The sequence below is a fragment of the Mytilus edulis genome, chromosome 14 (genome assembly GCF_963676685.1).
Source record: "Mytilus edulis chromosome 14, xbMytEdul2.2, whole genome shotgun sequence".
In the NCBI taxonomy this organism is placed as follows: domain Eukaryota; kingdom Metazoa; phylum Mollusca; class Bivalvia; order Mytilida; family Mytilidae; genus Mytilus; species Mytilus edulis.
The window spans coordinates 28,435,836-28,460,935 of record NC_092357.1 but is presented as its reverse complement, the minus strand read 5'-3'; the positions used below and the strand labels follow the sequence as shown (position 1 = coordinate 28,460,935).

The following is a 25,100-nucleotide window of genomic DNA, read 5'->3' as shown; positions in this document are numbered from 1 at the left end:
TACTGGTTATCGAAATTCCACAAAAAAATTATTTAAATTCCGTCTCATCTCCGCATATAGTAAGTGTTCTACTACTAATTCATCAGTGCCTTTCACTACCTCCCTTACTACTTTCAAAGAACTTGTATAAACAGGTACAGGTATCTCGTGAAAATAATGATATTACATATTGTTGGAGTGTTAAACATTCTTTGGAAGTTTAGGTTTGAATTCAATGATTGTTGTCTATATGATGGAATTGTGTACGACAGTCATTTCAGTGAAAGCTAAGTTACTTCAAAACAAGGTTTACTCCACCATTTGCTATATAAGAACATGCATGTACCAAGTTAGGAATATGACAGTTATTATCCATTTGCTTGAGCTTTACAATTTGCCATTTGAATACGAACTTTTCAGAGTTTGGTGTTTTTGTAATTATATTTGTATTTATTACATATATTTGAGATGTATACTGCATTTTATGATATGGTATACATTACAATTTATCAAAACACAATTCCTGTAATTCGTCTGTAAAATAGTATCTTATTATGTTTGATAAACTCATGCACATTTATTTTAGAACTGTTTTGTCTATTTACTTCCTTGTTCTTGTTCATGTCATAACTGATATTTATTATCTCAACAGGATGGTAGCTCTGCACTTCACCACTCAACATCAAACCATAAAACAGATATCGTCGAGTTATTAATCCACGGTGGTATTGATCTCAATTTGAAAGACAAGGTAACCGAATGATTAATCACCTTCAAAAATGTCTGACACGACAAACATGTATGTCATTGTACCTGGTTATTAATGTGGTAATTATATTACTTTTCGATAATGACTGAAGGATACCGTGACTTAGGCCACGCATATGCATGTGTTTGGAACATTTTACTGGGATGTGAAACATATGCAGAAACAAATAAATAATAATTATCCAACCATAAAATTATGTGTGAGTCATGCATTTAAAACCATACATAAAAAACAGTCTAAAGTAACTCATGTAAATTGCATCGTGAGTGTATCAGCTTTTACACAAATTTTCTTATATATATATATATATATATATATACATATATCCAATAACCATGTTTGTAGACATAAACTGTAGTTATGATGTATAGTAAATGTCCCGGGGGTTACGTCCTATATTTAAGTGGTATGAGTGTGCCGCAAAACAGGGTCCTTTTTGCATGCCCTGCTGGTTAGAAAAGAGTCTCTTTTTTCTGCCTTGCTGTTAGAACAGGGTCGTTTTCCATGCCCTACTGGTGAAAACATGGTCTTTTCTCAAACAAAGTCTTTGTCTAGTACAGACTTGCTTATTCAACTGTTTAAGTTACAGTCTAGAACTCGGGTCTAGAAAAGCATCTATTTGTTACGGTCTAGAACAGGAAATACATTTTCCAAGCGTGTCTAGAACAGGGTATGTTTTTGAATATTTCTGTTTATAACAGGGTATGTTTTTGAATATTTCTGTTTATAACAGGGTATGTTTTTGAATATTTCTGTTTATAACAGGGTATGTTTTTGAATATTTCTGTTTATAACATGTTTTTTTAATGTTTTCTGGTAAGAACAGGGAATAATTTGGCAAGTGATGTCGGAACAGTTATGCCCGAAAGGATAGTCAGCAACCCTCCTTCTTCGGGATTGGATGCGTATAGCTTATATACCTATATGGAGTTATTTTCTTTCAGAACCATTGGTCATTTATTCTCCAAATCACCCCGGCGATCCCAGGCATAACATAATGACCTGTGCGTGGTCATTATTTTTATTGATAAAAATGCAATCTATTATTAATTTCAAAGTTATATTTGTCTGATAGTTTTTTGTTACCCATTTGGGAAAGTGTTTCTAAAAGTTCAATCAATGGTGTAAAAAAATCATTGCCTGCATTTTAATTTTTATAAACAAATACTGTGGATTCAATATTATTCGTTGGATACCAATTTTCGTGGATTTCGTGGGTACAACAGAACCACCAAATTAAATATTCATCGATTACAAACTTTTAAATAGCTTTATATATAAATTCGGCATAACCACGAATTTAAATATCCACGAACAAGCAAGATTTTATTAATCCACGAAAATTGGAACCCACGAAAATAAATGAATCCACAGTATAAGGTTTGTTAATTTATCACTACAACATGTACAATACAAAAATTTATTTAATTAAATGTTGACATTCATAAAATAAAGCAATATTTAACATATTCGTGTGTAAGATTTTAAAAATCTCACTGAGTCACACTAAACAGGTTGGTTGGTTGTTGGTTGCTTAACGCCTATTGGCAAATAGTTCTTGCAAGTTTAGGTCGATAAACACTGAATACGAAATTATACTGTGACCTATCAAATGATCAGCTAATAAAAGAGTAACATTCACGTAAGTCATAAAAGAGGTGGGTGGGGATGCTATATAAATATTTCAAATATATCTGTTAAAAATGTATTGCTATTCAAAAGACAATCTTTCTGAATACTTTATTCGATTCAATCAAAATTGTAGAAAAATAACGTCTTTTCCGCGGTAGAAATTTCATTACTAATAGAAAAAAAAACATACCCCCCCCCCCCTTTACAATAAACTAACTTGTACAATGAATACCTTACAATGTATCAGTCATACTTCGTTATCGAATGGCAACGAATCATTTGTTTCTTTCTTCAGTAACAGTAATATTTTTTTTTATTCTGTATGGTTAATAATTTCTTATGTTCATATTTAGATTAATTGGTGAGTTTTATTTCACATTCTAAATGAGCCGTATGACGTATTGAGACTTGAACACTAAGAAAAGGAACATCCCACTTTAGTGTGGTCTGTAAAATAGGAAGCTAAATTTTGCAAATCGTTATAAAAAATAATATAATTGTTATGCTATATAAGTCTATAATTCAGATTATGCATACGTTAAGTTTTTCTTGTCGTAGAAAACACCATCGGGTTGTTCTACCACAAGAAAAAAAACTTCGGTTCACTGTCTAGTCACTGTCTAATCTCTGTCGGATTACATTCGGTAGAATCGGGACGCAATCGTTACAGACTCGGTCAAATTTTACATGGCGAAAGATCCAAATTGGATAAAGCTGGGGTCACATATTCACGATTTTTACTGCCGTCCTTGACAGGACCATTCCCGATTAAAATTTATTAAAAGTCTGATCAAGATCCTATAAATCGTGGATGGAAATTCAAACTTTAATTAAAATTTGTAAAAAAAATAAATTTAATCACGACAACAATCAGATATTGTTCAGGAAGCGTCGATATTCAACCGTTTCCAAGCGAATTTATCCCGATAATCCCGTTCTAAATCCGCTTCTAATCCGATTTGTATCTTTCGCCAGGTAAAATTCGACCGAGTCTGTCACGACTGCGTCCCGATTCTACCGAATGTAATCCGACAGAGATCAGATAGTGACAAGACAGTGAACCGACGCTGACGGAAGTTATCCGTTCGAAAACTGTCGGCATACTCGGGATGATCAGGTACTGTCGGAACGTAATCCTATCACGGTCCGCTCTATCGCATTGCAAACGGCTTTGTCTGGTCTCAGTCGTATTGTATTCTGTAATTGTCGGGACTCTGACGTGGGTATCATTGACGAATTTAGAATTAATAACGGGACTGTTTCGGAACGGTTTCGGCAAAAACGGTTCGCAATCGACAAGATCTGGATGCAATCTGGACTCAATCGGCAGAAAAACAGCAATGAAAAATTTCTCCAGATCATTCCCGTTCCACAGGACACCGTCCCGAATACACAGAACATTGTAAGGAATTCGATCCGATACAGCAGAATCTGTCACGACATAGGCACGATTGTAATCCGACTAGACAAAATCGGCTGAGTTTCCCCGAATGTTACGGGACGCACATAACTGTCGGGGTGCTTTGCCGAACTATTCGGACCCTTCCCGACCAGTAGGAATCTGTTACGAACTAAAACGACTGCGTTCAGACAATAATAGGACATTCCAGATAATTGAGGATACTAATCTGACTTTTTCACTTTTCGTGTCGTATCGCTGTCTGATCTCAAACGGGAGCAATAATCGGCAATGTGTGAACCCCGCATTAGAAGCGGATTGAGAACGGGATTATCGGGACAAATTCGCTTGGAAACGGTTTAATATCGACGCTTCCTGAACAATATCTGATTGTTGTCGTGATTAAATTATTTGTTTTACAAATTTTGAATAAAGTTTGAATTTCCATCCACGATTCACAGGATCTTGATCAGACTTTTGACAAATTTCATTCTGGAATGATCCTGTCAAGGACGGCAGTAAAAATCGTGAATAGCAGTTTTCACCAGTAAAATAATTTACGACCTTCCAGTAAAGACTGAAAACACTGCGAAGTCCAGGTGAATCAAGCTACATGTAAAATAAACATTCACAAGAAAATTTAATGAATTACACAATTAGCAAAGTGAGAATGTTTTTTTTTAATAATTCTTATTAAGTTTAAACCAATAATGTATGTACAAACACCCAAATGCAATTAAAATAAAGTAAAGTGTCTAATAAATAAAGGTATATTTAAAGTCAAAAACCTTGTAAGGTTTTCTTTTTTTTTTATCAAACCTTTCTTTTGTGATTTTTTTAGAATGTACATATTAAAAAATCGTCCCTTATAGTACATTTCCTCCTAAGGGTACTACATATATATTATAGATATATATTTAAAGCATAGACATAGACTTGAATTATGGAACATGAAAAGAAAATGTAACGATAATGTCATTTTTAAGAAAAAAAATAAGAATTTCTTCCAGATTGCGTATTCTAACAATCAGATCACACACTTATTTCGTTCAAACTTAGTCATAAATCGCTGATCGATCCGTTATAACTGAAAAGTATACACTTACTAAAATATATTTATTGGGTTGATGATATTGGCATAACTCAACAAAAGTATGCTACTAACCAAAAAGGCAGATCATTGAATAAATTGTTATCAAAATATTTTTTCTTAATAATTAATGAGAATCACGATCCCACCTCAAGACTACGTGTAGAACACTTGAAATGCAATATACAATAGTATGTACTGTACGTCATAGAGAAATTAAGGATGTTTGCTTGTCATGTTTTGGATTTTTTGTCAAATTTTCGAAATCCTCTGGTTATATCTACTTGAATGCCTTAAAAAAAATTGCCAATGAACCCCCATTTTTCTTTTAATAAATCTTTTACATGTATTATTATAAGCCATTTGTAAAAGTCTTATAAGATCTTATTAATTTTTTCATAGTTTTTGAGAACTTTAACTGGTCAATGATAAAACAAAGAAAATCAAGAGAGAACATTTTCCCGCCAAAATTCCAAGGGCTAATATCTCGAAAACAAGCACATTGACCCCTTTATATTTGTTTGCTTTTTTTATTCCTAAAATAATCCCCTATCAATATATAATAGTTTTATGGAACGTTATTTATTTTCAAACTGAGCAGCAAACTTCCTTAAGATGCTTCCTGGATTTGTGAAGTATACCAAACGCTGATATACTACTATTTAGTATAGGTGTCCCGATTTTCTACCGTAACAATCATTATACGAACTGGAGGCCGTCGTTGAACTTTAGTAAATAATTAACACATGCAATAAGTCTAAGTGTCACCGTATGATTTACCAATCCTTATAAAAAGTTTTTGGAAGATTTAAGTTACAACTTGGTACAAATTTCATGAAAATATGTTCCCTTATTTACTAGTAACAAACGGAACGGTATGTACTCGAATCCTCTCAACAAAACTGTTCTACTGCAATGATCTAACTAACTGACTTATAACTAAGTTCAAAATCATGACAAATTTAATAACATTATGAAAACCAATATCAGTGCCACGTGTTTAAAGAAACGGTTTAAGGTTTTTATTTAATTAATTTTCAAAATTCTGTTAATTTATGTGAAAAACAAATTGTATAAATAAACAAAACGACAAATACCTTTAAAAAACAAAAGCGCAAAACTTAACGTCTTGTCGATTCAAATGTTTATGGTGTTGTTGATTTGTGCAAATGTAAGCCATTAAATAATATCAGACAATTATAAACAAAGTGTTCTAGAAATGTTGAAATCATTATCATATGAAAAAAATAAGCCGCTTGTTTTCCTGTTATGCTGTTTACTTCTTTAAATTCTATAATGATAAATAAAATAATCGCAATTATTGAATGATACCACAGCACCAAACCGTTGAATGTCGTTCCAACCGTTCTTGATACATAGCAAACGGAAATCTGTTGTATCTATGATGAATTTATTTACAACAAGATCAATTCATTTAATTCGTACTTCAAACAATATATTATGGTGTTTAACAAACTCAAGCAACATTATGTTAGTTGCAATTTAATCTGTAATGGCATACTTACTTCGTTACTCTTTTTAATGTCAGAGTTGATATATATTTTCTCTCAAGGATGAAAAATCTGCCCTTCACCATGCAACATCAAACCACAGAACAGCTTTCGCCGAGAAATTAATTGACGGTGGTATTGATATCAATTTGCAGGACAAGGTAAATAAATGATAAATGGCGTTGAAAAAAGACTGTTACGAATTTGATTAACACCTTCGCCTTCAACACTTCAAAAAATTATCTTAACTCCCTGCAAATATAACTCCGTGTGAAAGCGGACCAATATCTGGATTAACAGTGTTTTATTCGATAATCGTCAAACATACTCCTTGTGTAATGAAGAAGAGAAAAAAATACCAATGATAACTTGCTTATTTCCTGCAACACGCACACGTACACTTGCACACAAAACAATTAAGGTGTATTCAAGTTTTCAATGCTTTATCTAATAATCATATACATTGAAACGCCATATTGAACATATTGATTCATTTTACTATGTACTTGTTTGTTGCATAATCGTCATCGTAGAAATACAAATATATGTCGTTATGGCCTATTTGTTGATAAAAGTAGGTTTAGGGTTGTACTTGAGTATGAATTTGAATTTGTCTGAATTATGTTTGTGTGTCTGCTTTTGAATCTTTCTAACAAAACAATATGTAAAATAATTCACACACAACATTCGCTTTTAGGTGCTTGTTGTTCTTTCTTTTCTATTTAATAATATGTTCCTCTCTTCAGGATGGACAATCTGTACTTCACCATGCTGTATCAACTTCGAAAAAAGAACTCGTCAAATTACTAACCGAGCGTGGTATTAATGTCAATTTACAGACCAAGGTAATTTGGAAACTGACAAAAGTGACTGATTACATTAAGATTTTTGATATTTTGTTTTGCTTCACAAGAATTGCGTTACTTGACAAATATTATTTTTTTCTGTTTTTCATGCCGAAAATCATTTTATATTAAGTACTTTTAATAATTCAGCCTGGCTCATAAAATATCTATTTGTGGTTAGCATACATCATGTAAACTATGATGCCTTAATTGTTGTTGTACATAATATTGACAATTCTGAGACGATAGCATATGGGAATAATATATATACTGACTGACTGTTAGTATATAATGTTGTATTTTGGATGTTTGTAGCTTATAAACGTTCAGAATCAAATAATGCATTCTTGTTCACGACTGGAATCTAAATATATATATATATATATATATATATATATATATATATATATATATATATATATATATATATATATATACATAAAGTCTCTGAATGATTGTATAATAAAAACTATAAAACAAATTCCCATACGTTTCGGCCATTACGGCCTTCTTCATTGGAATAAATTACAACATTGAAACAACAATTACATCACTTGGATACATTACGTTATAATAACTTTTATGACGTTTATTTGCCGCGTTTTTCGCATTTTCAATATAAATATATTTATCATCGTTCATACATTGTGTTGAGTCCTTCAGGTTCAAGAGTTTTTAATTTTTTTATCCAAAAGGCTTCTTTAGTTTTTCTGTAAGTTTCTGTCCCAAATACTTTTTCTATGGCGGTAACTTTTAAATTTGTTATTGAATGATTGTTCTGAATGAAATGGTTGGCTACTGGATCTTCTGTTTTCTTTGTTTTCATTTTTGAAAAGTTCAATAGCATTCGTTGATATAGTGTATCACCCGTTTGTCCTACATATATAACTTTTTCACATTTTGTACAATTAATCGCATATATCACGCCTACGGTTTTACAATTTATTTGTCCCTGAATGGTATATTCTTTGCCGGTTTTGTCACAAAATAACTTGGTTTCATTTAAATGTGAGAATAGTGCACATTGTTTACCACATGGTCCACATCCATTAGTTTGCTTATACACATATGTTTGTACACATAGAAAACGGACAACTTAAAACAGATCTTTATACAAAATCAACAGATAAACACCAATACGTACATGTGTCGTCAAGCCATCCAAACTCTGTAAAAAATGCTATACAATATGGACTCGGCATTCGTGTCAAAAGAATTTGCTCAACAGAAGAAGATTACAAAACAAGAAGAGAAGAAATAAAAACGCACCTAAAAGAACGTGGATACAATAACTCGTCCACTGAAGTTCAATTGAAGAAAGTCGACAAATTAAACCGAGAAGATCTATTAAAGTACAAACAGAAGAAAGAAAACAACAGGGTACCTTTAGTAATTACTTTTTCCAATGCGCTTCCAAATGTACATTCCATTCTTAGAAAAAATCTTAAAATTCTCCATCAATCCGAAAGACTAAAGAAAAAATTTCCCGATCCGCCTATCGTGGCATTTAAACGTGATAACAACATAAAAGACATCTTAGTACACAAAAAGCATAATTTATTATTTTATAAGCAAACTAATGGATGTGGACCATGTGGTAGAAAGAGTATTTGGGACAGAAACTTACAGAAAAACTAAAGAAGCCTTTTGGATAAAAAAATTAAAAACTCTTGAACCTGAAGGACTCAACACAATGTATGAACGATGATAAATATATTTATATTGAAAAAGCGAAAAACGCGCAAATGAACGTCATAAAAGTTATTATAACGTTATGTATCAAAGTGATGTAATTGTTGTTTCAATGTTGTAATTTATTCCAATGAAGAAGGCCGTAATGGCCGAAACGTATGGGAATTTGTTTTATAGTTTTTATTATATATATATATATATACAACTCGTCTAAACATGAACCCAACAATGTAAGATCTGTAAATTTATATATATATCTTGTGGTCAATTTTATTCGGCAATCGCCAAAGGCAGTCAGCAGGGTTAAAGAACATCAGTCAAATGCGTTTTGTTTAAATATATCTTTTCACTTTTTTGGTCTTTTGGAAAATGTTGTTTGTGCTGGTTTTAGACCCTTCTACAACGAAATTTGTTTTACATGCACACGTATAAAAAATGGGATTGGTATCCAACGCAATCATAGGTTTGAACGTAATTTCAATTTTAACTCGTTTATATATATAAATATATTCAGACGACCCAGATATAACTTATACAAGTAGCAAAATTGGAAACAATCAAAATATCCTTGAAAAGATGAAATATTTCTCAGACAAGGGGTAATTTTGCTGATGTGGAAAAAAGACAAAGAGAAAAGACAAATTTATAGTTTTAATTTTAAAAAAGGGAAAACAATTATTATATTTGGAACCTTCTCAAATATGGATCCACTTTTTGATAATAATGAGAAAGATTGAAGTCTATGCATATAACAAAATTCATGGACATTTGATAATAGATAGAAGTCTAGTTATTTGGAAAAGTTTTGTTTTATCCAAGAAGTGTTTTTTTAAGAAATAATATTATTTATGACTTGAAATGTCCCCCTTCTGAAAGGGAGGGTCATTACTTTGAGAAGAAATTCCTACTTTGAGGGGTTGTTACTAGATGAATTTGCCAAAAAAGCAAGATTGTTCATAATTATACCACACATTATGTATGTGCTGATATTTTACACTTTTCGATAGAACAGTTAATCTAAAGCAAGTAAATTTTGATGAATCATGTGTAGAAGGAAACAGTTACTTATTCGTACCAGAGCAACGTTTACCTAGATCTTTTGTATATACCACTGTATCAAAAACCAACTTATGATCCCGAGAGATATATATTCGCGGATTTCACGATTATACATATAACGCGAATATAAATTTTAGCGAATATGTAACACTCAATTTGTTCCTTATCCTGTATAGTCATCGAGTATATTTTACAATCAGAAAATCAATTTCGACTTCAACAATTCCTTTCTGTATGATATCCGAATGTATGTATGTTGATCAGCAAGTTTCAAATTGAATAGACATTATTTACTGTATATCAGAATACACAAGAAAAATAATATTAGTGTGTATGCTCTGTAATTGTAATTCAATAAACGTATAATTATGTTCTTCGCCGTGGGAAAAGACTAATACGATTATGGTTCACATAATAAACGTTTTCCTGGATCTTTATATCTACCAGTATATATTTACCATCGTTACAAGAACATGCTTTGTAAATAGAAATAAAATGCAGAAATTTTATACGTTCAGGTATTTAAATATCCCATATCTTATGTTTATATTCTTAACAAAACACACGCATGTCGGCATCATCCTTAAAAGTTTACCTTCAAACAAACTTTTTTCGGACGGGAAATAGTAACGATACTGTTGTCAAGTCAATAAGATTTAATGCATATTTTTGTAATAAAATTGATTCACTTATAGGGTATTTGAATTGGAATTAAACACATTTATTCTAAACTAGTTGTTAGCATGATATGGGTGGTTATGTTCTTCTCAAATATTATCTGACAGAATCATTCTAATTTTGTTTAAACTAAATTGAAATCATGAACCATTGCTGAATTTTGTATGGATACGTATGATACGAAATAACACAAACACGGTAACGTATCATAAGCAGACATGTCTTGAGGTCTGTTCATTACAGATCAACATACTTGTCTGCAGCTATCCAAAGAAGCAGACCTATTTCAGGGTTTACTAATGACGAAATTGACTTCCTTTGTTGCTTAGAACTTTTTACGTAAACTTATAAAGCAGTCATAACGTCTGCCCCAAGTTAACATGTCTACTGATTAAGATTGCACTCATCTGTAAAAACAATATTCTATTGAATTTAATACACATTCATATCATTCAAATTCATGTTAAAATTAATATGATTGTCTTTGTCTTCAGAGTGGAAAATCTGCACTTCACTTCGCTACAGCAAATACGAAAACAGAAATCGCCAAATTACTTATTGAACATGGAATTGATCTCACACTTCAGGACAAGGTAAACAAATGATAAATTACATTGCAAAGCTCCAATAAAACGAGAAAGTTTGAAAAGACATAACCGACATCAATTTCACTATAAATGCATATAAAAAAATATTGCATTAAATGGAATATTGCGTTTTTTTTCTTATATACAAAATATGCATTGCATTGTCATAGAAAAGAAATATCCAACAGGAAAATGCTCGAGGAGCACCATTCGGCTTTCTTTTTTTTAAGATTGTTTTTTTAAATAAATGGTAGCTGTGTAATTGCAATGTGTTTATCCTACTAGGATGGATGGACAGCACTGCATGCTGCTATAAAGGAGGAAAACCCAAAACTGATCCAATTGTTAATTGCTGATGGCGGTAGTCTAGATATACAGGACAATGTAAGCATATTATTAGATGCACTGACAACAGCGTAATCAAATGTGAACGTCTAACACGACACATACATCATATATTGTACTATATTAAGGTTTAAAGAATAAATATTAATTCTAATACGTTTGACACCAATATATTTGAAAATTATGAACCGAGAAGACAATAAGCTTTGATTTTCTCTTGTTTATCTTTTATTTTTAACAACATGTAATGCGATAGAAAGTGACAGGTTTCGCTTGCTTTTAAACAGGGCTTAATCGATCCTTTTCTGTATAATAGAACGCCTGAATTTGCCAGGAATATCCTGTGTTTGCGCTTTTATTTTCCCGTTTATATATATACTTTCTGTTTAATATTCCTCGAAAACGCGCGTCTGGCGTAAATTAGGACAACAGTAGTATACCGTTGTTCAAAACTCTATGAATATGTTTGCTTTCACAACATGTTCTCATCGCAATTAACTAGGTGATTAAAAATTACATCCATGAGATGTACTCACCTACGTCATAGTTCACCTGTGTAACATACACTAGCTTTAGTTTTAATTTGTCGTTTAATTGAATAATTTCAATTAAGTGAACAAAAAACTGAATTTATTCCAGGGGTGGTGGTGGATTGTGTTAAGTATATTTAACCCTATAAATTCATATAAAATCTCTTCTTGAGATTTCAAAAATTACCATTTTATATGAATTTGGTTAAATATACTTACCATGAAATTACATTTATATTATATAGAATATTTACTGATTAACAAGCAGTATTTCATTTGGTGGAGGATAAATTCTCTCACACACATACAATTTCAACATATAAAAATTTATGTGAAATTTTTTAAAAAGTAACTCCATTAAATTTTGTAAATACGGATATTAGTAAAAACCGAAATTACTGAATTTATTATACAATGAAGCTATGCTGCATAACTATATGTATCAATGGCAAACTTTGCAGATTGTATAAATACAAGTATGCAAAATTAATAGACTTGATGTAGAGTTGTCTCAATGGCACTCACGTGTATATATACCCCATCTTTCTATATCTGATGAATAAATAATCTGCAGGTCAGTATAGAAATAATTATATTAAAGCTCCTTCATTATGAGCTAAATGTGTTGTAATATTTATGCAACAGTAAATAAGCATTTATTTCTGAATAGGTTGTTCTTGTTGCTTGTACAAATCGACAAGAACTAATCCAACCTTAATTTCATTACTTTCCACTTTGAAACTTAAGTTTATTTGGAAACATTATTATCTTTCTTTAACTTTCCATTGTTTTCTCTATGTTAATATAATAACAGATAATATATGATTGCTGTCATCTTTTGATAACCTGATCAATATCACATCTTTGGAAATAAATTCTTTTCTACTTAATTAAAGAATTATAATCAATTAAAATATACTTTGTAAATAGGTGTCCTTAATACAATCAAAGTTTATTAAAGACTCAAACCAAAGTTGTTTCATGATTATGCTAAATCTGGATTAATCTTTAAACTTTTTTAAAGTTATAGTCCCTGAGAATTTGCTTCTCTGCTAGATATACTACTTTTAATATTTTATAGATTTAGAATAAAATATTTTCATCAAGAGAAGTCTTGTACTATTGTATAATGACAATTCTCTAAACTGACTAAATTTAAAAAATCTGATAAAATTTCTATGAGTGGTAGAACCTTTGAATACAATGTCTACCATTTCAACCATGACCAATATTTTTGTTTTGTATTGGACTACTCAAGTGTAAAAATACAGAAATGGACAAATCAGTGGAAAAGTTTCAGTATACATGTTTCCATTGATATACTGCTTCCACAGAACATTTGGATGTTGAGCTGAATTAAAGCCATGATTGTTGTCCTTATAAGTCCAAAAAGAATGCTAACAGATGATTTTCTCCAGCTATGAAAAATCTGTCTAAAATAAAATGTTTTGATATTTCTAATTAACATTTGACAACGGTTAACTTTCTAGAATATCTTGCCATGTACAGTTCCAAATTTAAAGAAAACAAAAAATTTGACATAATGAACAACTCTTGTATGTTGCTCTTGATAATTTGTATATTAATTTCAGAAATTATTTCGCTATCAGAAATACTAAAATGCAACTTAAAGATTCTAAATCATGCATGTTGTTCTAGTTCCTATGTTTCCTGTATGAAACATGTCAACATTAATCAAATAGACTTGGGCAAAATCCCTATTCTATTTTAAGTCTATAGTGATCCATTGAGCACGTTTTATATTCAATAAATATGGTTTATGTTCCCTGAATGGAAGGTTAACCAAAATTCGATGGACAAAAAACAAAATCGGAGTAACAAACTAAAAATGATGGAAACGCATTAAATATAAGAGAACAACGACACAACATTAAATTGTAACACACACAGGATTAGACTAAGCATAGACAAAATCCGATGAGAATATCAAATATATCATCAAAACCAAATACATGGATTTCTGATAGAAAAGTACCGTGACACGTCTTATAATAATGTAAAATTAACGCTTCAATATAAAAGAAAGCAAACGACACAACGGAAACACAACGTTATAATGTAACAAAAACAGAAACTTTTTTTTACATGACTTGGTACAGGACATTTTTTCAAGAAAGAAATGGTGGGATGAACCTGGTTTTGTGGCATGCCAAACCCGTTTTAATGGCAATGTTAAACATAACATTTAAATGACCACATAACAGTACAGGACTTATACAAATAAATAGGAGAACATATTAGGCAAAAAAACACATGAGTAATAGCTAACAAAAAGCACCAGGTTTTAAATTCAATACGCCGGAAACGCGCCTCGTCCACACAAGATGTACCAGTGATGCCAAGAAATAGAAGTTCGAAAGTCAAAACAAGTACAAAGTTGTACAGCACTGAGGTTCAAAAGTTCAAAACGGTTGTACGAAATACGGCTAGGGTTTTCTGTTTGGGATAAGAACATTATGAAATATTTGTTTGAGATAAGAACAATATGAAGTTTCAATCCTGGTATCTATGATGAGCTTATTTACAACCACTGGGTCGATGCCATTGCTGGTGGAGATTTATTTCTCCAAGGGTATCACCAGCCTTTGAATTTGAATTTTTGAAATACTAAGGCTTTTCTACAGGAGTAGATTACCTAAGCTGTATTTGGTAAAACTGGTAGGAGTTGTTGTCCTCAATGCTCTTTAACTTCGTACTTTATTTAGCTTTTTTGACATTTTTTTATCCGAGCGTCACTGATTAGTATTTCGTAGACAAAACGCGCGTCTGGCGTAAATATGAAATTTCAATCGTGGTATCTATGATGAATTTACTCAATATTTTTGTTATTTTTATTTTTCCATTCAATGTTATGTTAAATGCGCACCGCTCTTCAGGATGGAAATTCTGCACTTCACCAAGCGGTATCGACATCAAAAACTGAACTGGTCAAACTAATAACTAATAGTGGAATTGATGTCAATGTAAGAAACAAGGTAAACATTATAGTGTAGTGACAAAGTATGCCCATATATTTTGCGTTTTTGTTTTTCAAATACAAATGCGTTATATTGCATAATACAAATTCTACTGTGCCAGATTTCCCTGTCTTCAGTCAACATATCATAAGTGATGCTTACGTGGACGAGCTTTTAAACTAACAGATATCGCACTGTATATCAGGGACCGTATGTATAAACACACTTCAATTAAGAAATCCAATCGAAAAACTTATTTATCTTACCACATGTTCGAGACAAATCTTAACTTAAATAACTTTAAGCATACGAGCAGAGAGCTTTACATGCACCTACCTGAATTTGTAACGGATTTCGTGTTTTTTGAAAGTTTGAAATAAAAGCCAAATTGAAGTAGCTTTTAGAATACTTCCAAGTTAATTTTGAGTTATTTTAAGTCTTTAAGTGAATTAACGTACCCAAGTACAGCTTGGATTTCATTGCTCAGTTTTGTCTTCATCTTTTTGTCTGTTCTGGTTGATGTACCGCATGATTTATGGTTGTAAAAAACGTGGTTATCGAGATCTACGGCCTTGTTCTTAATATTCATTGAAATGGAAATATTACTAAAATTGTAAAAATGGGAGGGGGGGGGGAACAGTCGTATATCAACAAGTAACATATAAACAAAACAGCCAAGCAAAGTGTTACAATAGTTTGAATAGCTTGATCATGATAGTTATGTATACAAACAGACCAATGAGAAAAATTAAAATTCACTGTAACGACTATAATCATAATTAGACCGATTTCAAAAGAAATTGAATTCATTGAACTGCAATGTATTTTCTCAATCTAGGTTGGTTCTACGGCACTTCATGCTGCTACAGAAGAAAGAAATACAGAAGCTGTCAAGGTGCTTCTTAGAAATGATATTGATTACAGAATGCATGACATGGTAATTTGTATATAAAGTTAATTCCAACTAACTCCAAATCAAATGAACAGTATTTAATCAGGAATTGCCATATTTTGAATACTCATATTCATATTTGTTTTGGGTAAATTGCTGTTACTGAATGAAGCGATGTATATCAGTCTGCAGAACTTGTCGATATTGTATTAGTGATATGGTCTAATTAGGTCATTTAACTAACTCGAACTACATGTTTCTACATATACACTACACACATGAATTTTAGTTGCTACAGTGAGATTCAGTATTAAGGCAATATTAAAACATAGGTCAATATCAATATCTTGCTTATGCGTACGACAATTGTTAATTAAAGAGATAAAACTGAATTATACTGTACACAATATATGGGCAGGAGACATACAATGAGTGAAAAGATAGACGAGTAGGAATAGGATAGTTTTTAAACATCCCCACACGTTCTTTAGGGATCATGAATTATTTTTTACGAGAATCCTCCAGCTTTTCATGTAGGCTCTTTAAGCATTTTTATTTTACGGACGCCATCACGAATCGGTTAGCCGTTATCGAATAACCGTTTCACAAATAATATCGGATATGTTCCTTACGTCGTAATATATCGTATTAGTGTTGCTTATTTTTTTAGTTTTCTATGTTGTGTCATGTATACCATTATTTGTCTGTTTGTCTTTTCATTTTTAGCCATGACATTGTCAGTTTATTTTCGATTTATGTGTTCGACTTTCCCTCTTGTATCTTTCGTTCCTCTTTTATGTGACAATAATTCTCTTGATCCTTTAAACTTCAGTTACATCTACGCCACTTCTATAATAAGGAATGTAAACCATTATAGAGGACGCTCCAATAGCACCTGTTTAAACATCTTATCAATTAAAATACATTTTGCCTGAAATATTACAACACAATTAGATAGATAAGAAACTCTTGAAAAGCAGTTTGTAATGGTTGGAAAGTAACCTCAAGTCTCCACAAAAAGTAAAAGTCATTAAGTTATTTTCTTATTAAATTTAATAAAAAAAATTTTGTCAAAAGAACCATGGAGTTAGTTTTCAAGATTTTTTGTCGGATCTATTTGTATCTAGATTGTAAAATATTGGTAAATGTTTGAGTATTCCTTATTTGTTTGCAAGTCTGTCATCGATTTGCACCATCCTGCAATTAAAGAATTTTTATTACAAGAGAATTCCGCTCTCAAGAATAAATCTTTCAGTCAAGAATAAAACGGAAAAGATTAATAAATCGTGATTGCTTGTTAACAAAGCGGAACTATTTCACTTCTTTGTTTTGTACTATAATAGGTCATTGTGGCTGTTATTGTTAGCACAAAAAACTGTTATCTACACTTTCCATTAATAAACATTGTATTGGTATTCGTCTTTCACAATTGTCTTAGACTAATGCTTGCTTTGTCATTCTTTATCAAGGATGGTTGGACCGCTCTTCACCGTGGTGCATGGATCGGAGAAGTAGAAATAGTAAAGCTGATTATTGATAAAAGCAATAACATCAATGTTAGGGCAAAGGTATATATTATAATATATAACAAGTTAAAACATAGATTGAAATGAATGGATGATCATATACCAATCTCTTATAACACATATAATCGATAAGGCGATTACATTCAAGATTCTGACCAGTTATACATAGATTCCATTTATTGACATTTATAATGTCCCTTAAAAAAAGCGTGCAGCAAATGAGTTTAACAAAAGTGGCCGTGTAAAAATGGGCCAATAGAAAAAAATGGAAAATAAACAGAGGTTCAGGGGAACAACTTTCAAATATTTGAATCAAATTAACTTAAACTGTTATTCAGTAAACTAATAGTTACATATATATGCATAGTGTAAAACATGTACTTCAGATGGTTTTTAATAATTGTTTACTGTTTTCGTTATAAGTACCTTTGCCAAACATATTTTTCATGTTTTCAAGGAAATGACTTTATATCAAGAATAAATGACTAAATATGCATAAATTCCAGAGTTTTCTTATTGCCTAAATTGATGTTCGGCAATAGGATGAATAACCATCATCGAATTCCAGGAAATAAGCTTAATGCCCGAAAATTTCAGGCAATAACATAATGCCTAGGCGCTAGCTTATTGCCTAACATTTAAGCTTAATGTCTAATTTCACTTATTGCCGCTAACATATATATATATATATATATATATATATATATATATATATATAACTCGTCTAAACATCAACCCAACAATGTTAGATCTGTAAATTTGCTTTCGCAAATTTTTGGTTCTTCCCTCGCCGGGATTCGAACCCATGCTACTGTACTATCGTGACACCAAATCGCCTGCACTGCAGCCGTCCCGCTAGACCACACGACCACCTGGGCTCTCAAAAAAAGAGCTTTCGGTGGCCATATGTTACCTTTCCACGTCAGTTTTAATCTAGCGGCGTACTACAGTACATGATATATAAGGCATGAAGATGTTATTGTTACAGATCAGCTAAATTATCTATAGTAAAGGATCCTACAAATTAATGTAAGATACAGTCACAGAAAATAATTATATTCATAAGTACGTCTGAGTCAGTGACAACCCTACAACAGATGTATCCATCGGATCGCCATCAATGATGGTGATACATGGCTGTGTACATAATGTATATACAACTCGTCTAAACATCAACCCAACAATGTTAGATCTGTAAATTTGCTTTCGCAAATTTTTGGTTCTTCCCTCGCCGGGATTCGAACCCATGCTACTGTGATATCGTGATTCACAGTGCAGCCGTCCCGCTATATATATATATTAACTAAATCATTATAACCAAAAAATTCAGAAAGGTGTTGGTTCATTTGTTTTTAATGTGTAATAATATTTATTTTGTTATGCGCCAGCGCAATACCAATTTGCCGGTACATTAAAAAAAATATTTAGTTAATATCTCTGTTGAGCAAATATTGCTAGAATAGTATATTAAATTAACATGTTGAGGAAAACCATACTTTCTGATATAGTGTACATATCATAAGAAACCACAGAAAAATACCGACCAATAATCGCTGTTATTTGTAAAAGATATTTTTACTCCTTGAAACCAGTTTAAGAAATAAAAATTATATGATAATTGAAATATGCATATATCATATTTATGTCAATACAATTTAATAATTAAAGAACAAACAGTTACACTTAGGGAAATTATAACACGATACTCAATTGAGTTTTTTTATATCTGAAATTATATTGTAATGATATAATTACTAATGTGTCATGAAAATAGAGGAGCACAACTGCAAACTTCTTCTGTTGAGTTTATCGAATGAAAAATGATATTTCCTAATTGTAAAACATTTCTATTTCAAGGACGGTTCAACCGCTCTGCATCTGGCAGCAAATCATGGACAACCACAAATTGTTGATCTGCTTATTGGTAAAGGTATTGCCGTTAATTTACAAGACAAGGTAACTTGTACACATATAACAAGCTAAACATATGACTTTCATGAGACACAACTCAATATTCTACGTTATAAATATGATATGCAAATACAACAGCCAGACATTTTTTTTAACAATGTAAAACACTAATGAAGAGTCTTAAATTGGAATCTTTAATTCAAAGTTTAAAAGTTACCGTATTGTATATCCTTTATATTCATTGATTATTTACCTTATCTAGTGTATGTAATTGTCCCAACTCTAAATTTGAAGGATCGTGATTATAATCTTAAAATTGATTTTTGTTTACATTATTTCAAATGTTAGACTATATCATACGTGTATACTGCTTTGGTTTGGTTAAACATGTCATTTAGTTGGTTTTGACAAAATATTTTTTCTGTTTTATGGATGTTTACGATAGAAAAAGATTTCAGAGGGACAGTCAAACTCATAAATCGAAAATAAACTGATAAAGCCCAGGATAAAAATTAAAAGGACAAACACACAAACAATAGTACACATGACACAATATAGAAAACTAAAGAATAAACAACAATAATCCCACCAAAAACTAGAGGTGATCTCAGGTGCTCCGGAAGGGTAAGCAGATCCTGTTCCACATGTGGCACCCGTCGTGATGCTTATGAGATAGCAAATCCGATAAATAGTACAATTCGGTAGGTCACATTCATGATTGGGAAGGGGATTGTAGTTACGACGTCCGTAACATTTACGAAGAGATGATTTCAACTTCCCCATTTAGAACTCTTGATGTAATAGCTTCCTTGTGAGCAATAACCCTCTATCATGAAAATCATGATAGGAAATGCAAGCACGGGAATATCGTATCAATTGGGAGATGTATACACCGTATGCAGGTGCTACTGGAGTATTGCTATTTAGAAATGGAAAGTTCACAATTGGAAAGCTGAAATCATCTCTTTTGTCGTAAAGTTTCGTTTTTAATCGACCCTCATTGTCAATTTCTAGATGTAAGTCAAGATATGAGGCCGACTCAACTGTATCTGTAAAGCGGTCATTGTACAATAGATTCTTACTAAGACGTAATAAAAAAAATCCTATATGGGAAATATGTATGATATTACACAAATATGAAGGGCATTTATTTTTGTTCACGTCTTAGATAGCTTAATACATGAAATATTAAGGCAATATATAGGATATGTCAGTTTATTTTCGCTCTATCAGTTTGACTCTCCGTCTGGTATCTTTCGTCCCTTTCTTTTAATATAAATTTCGAACTTAAACATTTTGCTTTAATTCAAAGGAAATAAATAAAGACTGTCGATTAAACTTTTTTGTATATTTTTTTGTCACTATCCGGTAAGTTAAGAAGTCTTTTGTCATTTGCAATGTATGGTTGACTTCAAATATGGACAGGATAGCGGATTTGTTGCTACGTATTATACCAAAATAAACAAGTAAACTATGCATGATATATGCATTAATAATAAACTACTAATTGGTTTATCAGTGCGACACAAGTTATTTCAATTTCTTTGATGGTAAACTTTTGTTATGTAGTTATTCAATGTCATATTTAATTGTAAAAATATTTTACTCACCAGAATGATGATTCTGCACTTCACCACGCTTCATGGAATGGACATACAGAAATCGTCAAATTACTTATTGACGGTCGCATTGATATTAATTTACAAAACAAGGTAAACGAATGATAAATCATAGTTACCATTTTCAATCACGTGTTAAAGTATGACACTCCTCATACCTATTCAATTGTATCCAATTATTAATATGAAAAAGCTATTTCAACTAACAAAGACCGGACAAAGTTACAGAGAAATGGATTAAGAAATTTCCCTAAATTTGAAAACACAACACAATACACAAACCAATACACAAATAGAACGTAATAAACCAAACCGCGAATTTTACGTAATCACATTAAACTTATAATTCCACATTTTTAATCAGTATGTTAACGAGGACCTATTTCTACCATGTTGAAAATCAAACAACAGTGAACACTTTAAGAAACATACAAGTCGTAGTTGGACACTCCCCTGACACCAATACAAATACATATAACACACTTATTAATAACTAAGCGCCAGATTATTTACACGATTTAGTTCAGGATTATGTATCAGATATTTGTAATCATAATTTGCGTAACAGTCAGAAATATTACTATTCCCGTGAATAGTTTATCAGCTTATCAACAGTCTTATTTGTCGTCATATATTGCACTGTGGAATTCTTTAGACTTCATTATAAGACATATTCCTACATTTTCATTTTTTGAATTAAACTTGAACAAACTATAGAAATATTAAATCTCTGAGATATGGTGTTTTATAAGATCGATTGTATTCTGTTTTACACACAAGGCTGCGTAACAGATGTAGTGCACTGCGTGATGACTTATGCAAAGCAAATTTGATACAAAATGCAAATTGTTCATGTGGTTTTATTAATGAAAATGTTGAACACTATCTACTATATTGTATTAATTTTTCATCTCAGAAAAACCTGAAATTAATGTTTTCTTATGTCAATATAACTATCGATTTATTATTTTTTGGTGATGATGCTTTAAGTACTGAAGAAAATGTTAATATTTGTTCATTTGTTCAAAAGTATATAAAAAATACCAAACGTTTTTCTCTGCATTGACAACCTTAATTGTATTTACAACATAGTATGTGATTAAAGATATTCTATATACATGTAATGGCAATAATCGAATGATCGATATGAATAACTACTGTTATGTTATGTTATCAATAACGATTCAATAGATTTTAACGAAAGAAAATAAAAATAAGTTTCAAATCTATTCGTACCATTGTGTAGATGACCTCCTTTTCGTAAACTTGGATAATATATTAAGATCCCACGCTTTATTATGAGAAAAACACAGACACTTATTAAAGTTATGTCCTCACAAAAAACTTCTTAGATAATTCCACTCACTTTTCGGTGTATTTGTGTCTTATGAATACTGTAAAAAGATGCAGTCGATTAAAATCCATTGATTCGCTTAAAAAAGTGTGCTTTTGTTTCGTTTCCTCATTAATTAATAGTTTGTTAGTATGAACTATTTGATGTGTTCATTTTTTAATGTGTTTATTTTGTTGGTTTGGAGAGGACGTTACTAACTTGTAAAACTTGTGTCTAATACATTTGTTATTTCGAAAAATAAAATAAGTTTAAACTAAACTAATCAACGCATTTGTTCTACTCAATAAGATAATTTATAATTGTATCTAGTATTCATGATTTTGCTTAGTTTTACTATAATTGAATCCCTTCTGCATCATGTCCTAGCATAAACGTTATTGTTCTTTACAACATTTCATTATCATCCAGACTCCAATATATGTGTTTATCTTTATCTGAAATTTGGTAAGATGTACGTGTCTGCATTTCAACAATCTAAAAATAAAGTAAGTGAATAAATCCCATCCGAACAATGCAAAAAATACATTATTGCATCATCTAGTATGTACGTTTTACGTTTTTTTTAAGAATACTCTTTTCGTTTAATTTTTTTTTTACTAGCGATCGAAGAAAATAGGGAATTTTCTAATGCATTTGTAGCTGTTAATAAATAAACTCATCATATATACCAGGACTAAGCCCTTCTTTAAATATCAACTTTTTCCCCGAAATCTTTACCAGTGTAACATATTTATGATACAGAAGAGAAATACTGAAAATGAATGTTTGATAAGAATATGCAGTGACTACGTGTGAACTAAAGCTACTATCTTGCTCTTTATTATATTCTAATGATTTGTTCTTTTTTTTATATAATAACTACAGTATTCATTTGAAAATGACCTTGCTGTCTATAAAAAATTCTTATTATTATACTTCTGTGCAGAGCAAAACCTTGTGGAAAATACTCCATATCAGTGAAATGTCTTCAAACTAAACTAAATAACCAGCAACATGTTTAACAAGAATCATTCACTCTTGAAGACCCTGAAATGTTTGAATGAATTTGTGGCGTAAATAAGCAATTATGTGTTAAATGAGTTTGGTTTATATACTATTTGATGAATTAACAATACTTTTTTACTTTTAAATGAACGGTTCTAAACATTCGACTGATTATAACTTCTACGTGATATAAATAATTAAGTGTAGGAAATAATATGTATATAAATTTTATCTTTGAACAATTTTGAAAAGACCATTTATATTTCATTAAAACAAATTTCACATTGTCCAAACACAAGGACAAAAGTATCATATGTTGTTAATAACATATTAGTTGAAATAAAGAAACTCAGGAAACTAAATGTAATCAATGCTTTATACCTGCACAATTACTTTTTTTTAAACTCTAAAAAATATATACTACATAGATATAGGAAGATGTGGTGTGAGTGCCAATGAGACAACTCTCCATCCAAATAACAATTTAAAAATTAAACCATTATAGGTTAAAGTACGGCCTTCAACACGGAGCCTTGGCTCACACCGAACAGCAAGCTATAAAGGGCCCCAAAATTACTAGTGTAAAACCATTCAAACGGGAAAACCAACGGTCTAATCTATATAAACAAAACGAGAAACGAGAAACACGTATATATTACATAAACAAACGACAACTACTGTACGTCAGATTCCTGACTTAGGACAGGTGCAAACATTTGCAGCGGGATTAAACGTTTTAATGGGCCCAAACCTTCTCCCTTTTTCTGAAACAATAGCATAACATCACAACATAGAAAAACATACGATAAAATATCAATTGGCAGACTTAACTCAATCAAAAAACGTATGATTACACAATGAACGAATAAATTTGATCTGCGATATCTGAATACAAATGCACAGTTAATTAAATATTAGAGACAAACATTCATGACCAAAAGGCTAACAAACAAATTGAAACACACTGAGAAATATTTAACCAATCAATGTTCACTTTACAAAAAAACCGGTTTTTTATAATCTTGAAGTTTATACAAATGTTGTAAGAATAAGTGAAAAATTGAATATATTACAAATAATCGAAGCTGGTATACAGACAAGATCCAAATAAATAAAAAAAAAAAAAAAAAAAAAAAAAAAAATGTGTCGACTTTTGTAATTGGTTAACACCACGCAGATATGCAATATATATTCAGGAAACTACCGGGGTATATACGACGTTTTTATCCCCAATTGGAATCTGAAATACAACATCTTAACATGCATTTATTACTATGGGACGGAGTCAAAAGCTAAACAGAACACTATAGAATGCCAGAGAGTCACACAGGGCAAAAATATGCATTTGTCAGAAATATATTTTAATACAAAATCACGCAGTTCATACCTCGAATACTTTAATTTGATATAGTTTGTTATAATAAATCAGTACATGCAGGATAAAATTATATTCACAGCATGCTACAAAATCCATTACTGATGTGGAACATATCAGGTTTGGTCTTTAAATGCTAAAGCCACGCACATAATCAAAAACATCAAAACTTAATTGAAAACAGTCTCTTAACAGATTAGAAATTGAACAGATAAAAAAAAAGTGCATTGAAATTGATTTCTCATAATTAACAAACGCCTGCCCTGGAGAATACCATTTAGGCCGAGGTGATCCGATATATATATAATAAATGTACTTTTTCACTTTTTGGTCTTTTGAAAAATG

The 25,100-nt window shown here is 31.2% G+C and overlaps 1 protein-coding gene and 1 long non-coding RNA gene across 2 annotated transcripts in view; both read left to right on the top strand.

The window, feature by feature from the left end:
• Window positions 1-7,124: 7,124 nt before the first annotated feature.
• Window positions 7,125-11,653, top strand: LOC139502994 (uncharacterized). The gene is made up of 3 exons (XR_011658992.1): window positions 7,125-7,225; window positions 11,149-11,247; window positions 11,527-11,653. It is a non-coding gene; the product is annotated as an uncharacterized lncRNA (long non-coding RNA).
• Window positions 11,654-14,995: 3,342 nt separating this feature from the next.
• Window positions 14,996-25,100, top strand: part of LOC139503247 (uncharacterized) — a 42,791-nt gene continuing 32,686 nt past the window's right edge. Inside the window, exons 1-5 of the mRNA XM_071293007.1 lie at window positions 14,996-15,112; window positions 15,933-16,031; window positions 17,456-17,554; window positions 19,370-19,468; window positions 21,037-21,135. Coding sequence (XP_071149108.1) covers window positions 14,996-15,112; window positions 15,933-16,031; window positions 17,456-17,554; window positions 19,370-19,468; window positions 21,037-21,135 — 513 coding nt within the window. The remainder of the gene's footprint in view (window positions 15,113-15,932; window positions 16,032-17,455; window positions 17,555-19,369; window positions 19,469-21,036; window positions 21,136-25,100) is intronic.